The sequence below is a fragment of the Populus trichocarpa genome, chromosome 13 (genome assembly GCF_000002775.5).
Source record: "Populus trichocarpa isolate Nisqually-1 chromosome 13, P.trichocarpa_v4.1, whole genome shotgun sequence".
Taxonomy (NCBI): Eukaryota; Viridiplantae; Streptophyta; class Magnoliopsida; order Malpighiales; family Salicaceae; genus Populus; species Populus trichocarpa.
In genome coordinates this window covers 14,863,312-14,870,086 of record NC_037297.2, presented here as the reverse complement: position 1 = coordinate 14,870,086, position 6,775 = coordinate 14,863,312, and the positions used below count along the sequence as shown (strand labels likewise).

The 6,775-nt window shown below is 38.1% G+C and overlaps 1 protein-coding gene across 1 annotated transcript; it reads right to left on the bottom strand.

Annotated features, from left to right (window-relative positions):
- Window positions 1–1,241: 1,241 nt before the first annotated feature.
- On the bottom strand, window positions 1,242–3,538 carry LOC7464716 (exocyst complex component EXO70B1). The gene has a single exon (XM_002319365.4). It carries the CDS (start codon window positions 3,319–3,321, stop codon window positions 1,420–1,422), a length of 1,902 nt encoding a protein of 633 aa, XP_002319401.1. The 5' UTR covers window positions 3,322–3,538; the 3' UTR covers window positions 1,242–1,419.
- Between the last annotated feature and the right edge of the window lie 3,237 nt (window positions 3,539–6,775).

Below are 6,775 nucleotides of genomic sequence, written 5' to 3'. Positions count from 1 at the left end.
TCAGATCTCATAGTAATACTTTGCTATCCCTGATAAAGTATTAGACTTGCAACAACTTAAAGAGCCAAATGGGTAATCCAACGACAGGTGAGCTAATAATTCGGTTTTAATGATAAGAGTATGACTAAGGGCTGTGCTGATTTAAACACTCTGAACCTATTATCTTTTGACTTGGGGAACCTACAGATTAAGACCGTTTTCCATCATGGAAAGGTTTTTGACCACTTCTAGATCTCGGCCACTAGGTTAAAGAAAATTGCCTATCACTCAATTCTGAAAGTAGCCGAATTGCATGGTGAGTTTTTGCAAAATTCAGTAAAAATTTTATCAAAAGATATGCATCAATTCCGTAATAAGCATTACAATTGGTAAAAGGAGAGATCACATTCAGTGCTGGTGGTAGGCTATGGCAAAGGAATACGCTCATTTAATCACTATGAACATAGAAACTTTTGGCATGGAGACCAACAGATTAAAGGGAATTGACTGTCAAAGAGAGGTTTCTGACCACGTTTACTGCTAGGTTGTAGGAGAGATAATCAAATGCTATATGATCATTGTTTTCTGTTGTTAACACCTCCATTAATTTAACTTCTCACCCAGAAGGGGCATAAAACAAAAAAATTATATTTGAATCATTGGTAAAGATTATCCTTCATTCACAAACTAATAATCAATTTCAAATATTTGCTATCATGAATCAAAAGTCGAACCTCACTACTACTCTGGAAAGGAATGGGCTTGCATAAATAGCGTCAGCTCTCAGCAAGCTCTCGATTCATCCTCCCCAGAAGTGGGAACAAACTAATAACACTGCCTCTCTAAAATGCCAGTTTTCAACTCATCACAAGGATGCTACTTCAAGCTTGGAAGAAGAGTAAGATATGAACTTGCAGCCATCATATAGTAGTAATAATTGTAATGCTTAATCCTGACAAGTGACAAGTGTATTTTGACAATTTATACGAGATCATATACCTAAACTAAACCCAGATTTATTTAAAAAGTAGTCTGCTTTTCAATTGGATATTCCACTATTTACAAGTTACCAGTGTGTACAAGTGAGATTATGCAAGGCCGGAATAGATAGCTGACAGCATACAGCGATTGGGTTATGGTATAAGATTAACAGCATAAAGCTGGTTTCCATGTAATAACTATAATCAAATGTATAATAGCCTTGATCATAGAAAGAGAAAAACAAAAATACAATTCATATGGGAATCAGAACACCATCTTGATTGATCATAGCATGCATCCATAATTTTCATTGACAAAGGTAAAGGCAAAATAAAATGTGATGAACACATTCAAATATCTAGTTAAGGGCAACAATCATTAATTACATCCATACAACACCAAAATTCACAAACTTTCCTCCAGTTCATACACAATAGTACAACAAGCAGTGGCTTACCTTCATTTCCTGCCACCTGCGGATCCATTCACTCCCTCAAACAACTCGTTAATCTGGGTGCCTATATCCTCCAGAGTGTACTTAATATACCTATCGGCATGCCTTCCAACATCCGGAGCATTTTGAAACCTTGCAATGAAGTTTCTATAAGCTGGCATCACTAGATTGTATAAAGAGTTCCTCAGCTCATTTCTTAGCTGCTCATCAAATATGATCCACTGGGAGTGAGATTTATAAATTTCCTCAAACTGAGAATTAAATGCCTTAATCCTGTCTTTCATAGACATGGACTTTCCTCCAACATTAGCAGCCACAGGGCTACTATCTGCCCTCAATACCCCCAAAAGTTTGTTCCAGGAACTTCTCTGATAACTCGAAAGGTATTGCTTGATTTTTGCAGTGTGTTTCCTTATCCAATCATCCCCGAGCAGCAAACCCAATTCACTATCCTTCACTTTTTGCACGATGTACCTCTCATTATTCATCAAGAAGACAGAGCACAAGGCAGTATCCCCATAAATCTTTGCCTTCACTTCCAAATTACTCTCCAACAACTCCATAATCCATGCCATTTGAACCGACAATGAAGACAAAGTAGAATCTTTTGATGGAGCAACATTCACACTCTCCTCGAAGACCAGCTCTAACGACTCTCTTGACCTACACGCAGCACGTAAATAATTCATCACATATCGTGTGATTGGATGAAGCCCTCCACGAGGCACCGGAGCTTTAGCTGGATCCCGCCTAATCAAATTCTCCAACTCCATAAAAATCCCCCTTATCGCCTCCCCTAACCTCTTCCATATCCCCAACGCATCATTCCTGAGAACCAAACAATACTGATCACTAAAATTAAACTCAAACTCCGGCATCAAATCCCTCATCGTTTCAAACAAATCCAAAACCTTAAACAACCTCTCAGGCGACCTACTCCCTATCGCAATCGCATCCGCAAAATTCAAAATCTGAACCACAGCCCCCCTACAAACCTCCATAAATGACAAGTCACTCACCGAACCCAACCCATAAAACACCCGATCACACAACCTCCTCTCACTTGGAAACAAAATCCGAAGGGAAACATTTGCCGCTTTTATCCACTTATCAATTTCATCCTCCAATTCTTGCCATTGCATCTTTTGCACTTCTTCATTGCTCAATTTCCCTAAACCTAACCTCGACAGGCTTTCTTCCAAGAACTCCCTACGGAAACTACTATACACGTGTGAACACTCTTTACCAGACCCCGAAACCACCATCCTCTTCGCTATCTCATGCAAATCGTTAATAATCCCCGACGGCAATGCATCAATTATGACGTCATAATTACTTAACCGTTGCGCTACCGGAATTTCACTATCACTATAGTCATGATCATCCTCGTCAGAATCATCAAACAATAAATTACTATTATCCTCCGTTAACTCTCCGTTACCGTTATTATAAGATCTAGTAGTTTCAAAAGACTCACCACCACGTTCAATTAAGAGACGGAACTCTTCTTCCAGCCGAAACATAGTCTGCTGAAGAAGATCCTCAGCTCGTGCCAAATACGCTCCGGCGGAACTGGAGGCGGAGAGTCCACGCACAGTTGAAATTAACTCGTCGACGCAGTCAAGGAAGGCGGAGGAGTCAGCAGAGTCAGACCAGATCGGGTGGTCGGCGGCGACGTACTGCGAGATCTGACGCTCTAAGGACTTGATAGTATGATCAAGAGCTCTAGGATCTTCTTCTTGTCCTGCTGTTGTCAATTTATCGGCCAATTTCTCTCGAGAAAAACGACCGTCGAATTTTGAGAAGATTTGCAAAATATCGTCAGCCATTGACTCGTTGTGGCCTAGCGTTTTCGCTATGTGGCGTGCTACAGCGATCAGCTTCTCCTCTCCGTTCTCTGCCGCCATCTTTTAAGGTTGTGTTTGGCTGTTTAGGGTTCGCAAGAGCATTAAACGGCTGCGTTCTGGAGGTTTGGAGTGAGCGGTGGTTGCAGTTTTGAAGAAGAAGAACAAGAAGAAGAAGGGAATAAAGGAGGGAGGGTGGGTGGTGCAATGACGGGAATGTCCTTGGAAAACGCGGTTTGTACTTTCAACTTTCAAGTTTTAAAGGGAGGAGAGAGAGTTGAGAGTGAGAGTGACGGGACGGCAGACGTGGATAAAAAGAAAAGAAAAGAAAAGAGATTCTTGAGTGGCAATTTTGGTAATTAAATAATTTGTTTTTTTTTTACTTTTTGCCCTTTTATTCTTTAGGCAAAACTCAATTAAGATCCTTTAATTGTAATATGGGTTTCAATTTGGACTCTCATCTTTTGGAAGTTTTAATTACAGCTCACAGTGATAAATCCTTGAATCTTTGGTTTAAATGGGAATCAAGTTTTGTATTTATAAATATACGCCATTGGCCGTGTGTAGTCTACATAAAATCAAAATGAGAAACGACTTTGATTTCATCATATACAAGTTGGTTTCAATTTTTTTCACTATTAAAAGAAAAAAAAACCTTAAACACATGATGTATTAAAAATAATTTATTATTTCCATAAAAATGAGCTAAATATTTAGTAATTATTTTATAAACATATATCACTTTAAGTTATTAGCATAGAGTTACTAGAGATTATGATTTTGGAGATACCTAATTTAAAATTTTCTTTATATATATATATATATATATATATATATATATATATATATATATATATATTCTTTGGTTATTTGAGTGAACATGTGAGAATTTTTTTAAAAAAACTCAGATTACTTGTTTTTTAGGAAAATATGATGCACATGATATGAACATTTATAATGTAATGGGATGTTGGCATTGCATCAATTATGATATATGGGTGATGTAATTGAAACTTCCAGTAGAAAAAGGACTTAATTAAAACGTATACCAAAATTGGAAGGTTTGAGTGTAATTTTCCCTGGTCAGAACTTCTTTTTAGAGATTTTTTCTTTTATTTATCTGAAAGCAGTGCCATGTCTCGTGACTTGTGGAGATGGGTCGAGAGGAAGTACCGAAAGGAAGGTTCGATGGACCCATAGGAAGGGGACAGCGAGGAGGCCAGAGGTGGATAAGTGGAGGGAGAGTCGTTTGAAAATGAGGAAGCTGCCTCTCTCTATGGCCTGGTCAATTGCGTCTAGGAAAACCACATGATACTCCAAAAAAAAATGTCGACCAGTTCGCTTGTTTATTTTTCATGTTGTCAAACCAACGCATTTATTGATGGTGGTTGTCAATGATCGTGGTGGTATATGGCAGTTATGCTTCAGCACATCATCTGATAAATAATACTAATTGGTAAGATGAGTAAATTAAACGGTGTGGGATCCTCTTTTGAAGGTCCAACTTCATTTGAGTTATGCCTCCATCCACTCCAGAGGAGGAGTGTTTAATGTTATGACAAAGATTATTTTTTAAATTATTTTTATTTAAAAATATATTGTTATGTTTTATTTTTGAGTTATTCTTCAAAATCAATTTTTTTTCCGATCTCATAAAAAAAAAACTGAAACAGTGTCGTTTTGAACGACACTGTTCTCCTCCTTCCCGGGCACATGCAGAGGCAAGGGAAGAAGATATTTTGTTCCCCTACAACGCCCATTTCACTCTCTTCCCCTCCCACTTGCACAAATCCTGACAAGTCACATCCCATATCCTGCCACCATTAATGCAACCCATGCCTCCTTACCCTGTTACCATGCCGAAAGAAGAAGAAAACCATGCTCTGCAAAGGCAAAAGCCGCCCCACGCCACCCTGCCCTGCACCATGACAGGACAGGACAGGGTGATCCTCTCTCCCTCTACCTATAAATACCGAGAGCCAAAGAAGAAAAAAGGAGGGGGAAAAAAGAAGAAAAAAATAGGAGGAAAGTTTAGACAGAAGAGATGAACAGGGACAATTTAGAGAGACGGAAACATAGCACAACAAAAAACACAGAGGGAACGAATAGACGAAGAAAAAAAATAAAGGGAACTGGGGAATTGTTTGTGGGAAATAGGGAGGAACAAAGGAGAGTTTTTGAGGAGAAAAACAGAGGAGAAACTGAAACAAAACAAAGAAAAGGAGAAAGAAAAGGAGGGAGGGCAGAAATAGAGGGCAATGAAAACACAGAAAAAAGAACCATCGGCCAGCCTCAGCTTCCCAGTCCGCCACCGCTAGCACCAGCAGCACTGCCATCAACAGCAGCTCCACCATCATCAGAGACCGAAAAAGAAACATAGAAGCAGGAGAACAGAAACAAGGAGAAGAAGAAAACACAAGAAAACAGAGAGAAAAACGAAGAAGAACCACCATCTGGAATCCCCCGTCCGCCGCGCGATTCTTCCTCAACACCGCCACTGCCTGCTGCTGTCAACACCAGCACCGCCATTGTTGTTAGGTCAGCTTCTTCTCCTTCGTCGTCCCCAACTCCTCCACTGTTCATGTTGCATGTGAACAGGGGAGAGTGCTCCACTGTTCACTGCCCAAAATGAGTAGGCCGGGTCCATCTAGTTAAAAAAAAAAAAAAAATTCAAAATTCTTTCAAAAAAATTTATGATTTCCCCCAGTATTTTTCCACTAAATTTTTCTTAATATTGGTTTGTATTTTTATACTGTAAAGATACGAATCCGGTATTAAAATACTCGGCTTTCTCTGAAATGTTGCAAAAAAGAAAATTATAAAAACAAAAAAAATGTCTTGCTTTCTTGCACGCGACCAAGTTTTTTAAAAAAATCACATCGTATTTTCATACAACAAAAATTCAAAATATGTTCTAACATGCATTTTGGCTTTAATAACCAGTTTATTAAAGCCATGAGAACTAGACCAATATTTCAAAAAAAAACCCAAAAATATTTTGCTTTGTTTTAGTATCGGGGATAACGAATTTATACGTAAAACATATTCTCAGTATTAGATATTACAACAATTAGATTTTTACCAGATAAGATAAGGATCTCCTTACTGATGAAGACTTTTCTTAAACCATAGACAAACCAATATTTAGACCTTAACATATATCAGACAATTAAACAATGCAGCTTACCTTAGGTAAAGCGTATTTGAGGTGCTAATACCTTCCCTTTACGCAATCAGTCACATGCCCGATCTCTGAGACCAGTTAGGGTTCCTAGTGATCAAAATATTAGGTGACAACTCTCACTTAACTCTTTTCATAACTCAAGTTTTAAACTAAATCGCGCGGGAGTTGACCCAAATTAAATTGATTGATTTCATGAATCAAAATTCAATTTTAAATGGAAAAATACATAAAATATTTTTTTTAATTATATGATAAAAATATATGGCTACAAAATTGAGAACCAACCTAAAAATAAAAACTTATTTGAGACAATGATAACCCTAAAGAAAGCAA

What these genes read in the sequence shown, in the direction of transcription:
- LOC7464716 (XM_002319365.4), bottom strand. Translation starts at nt 3,321, where the DNA reads ATGGCGGCAGAGAACGGAGAGGAGAAGCTGATCGCTGTAGCACGCCAC.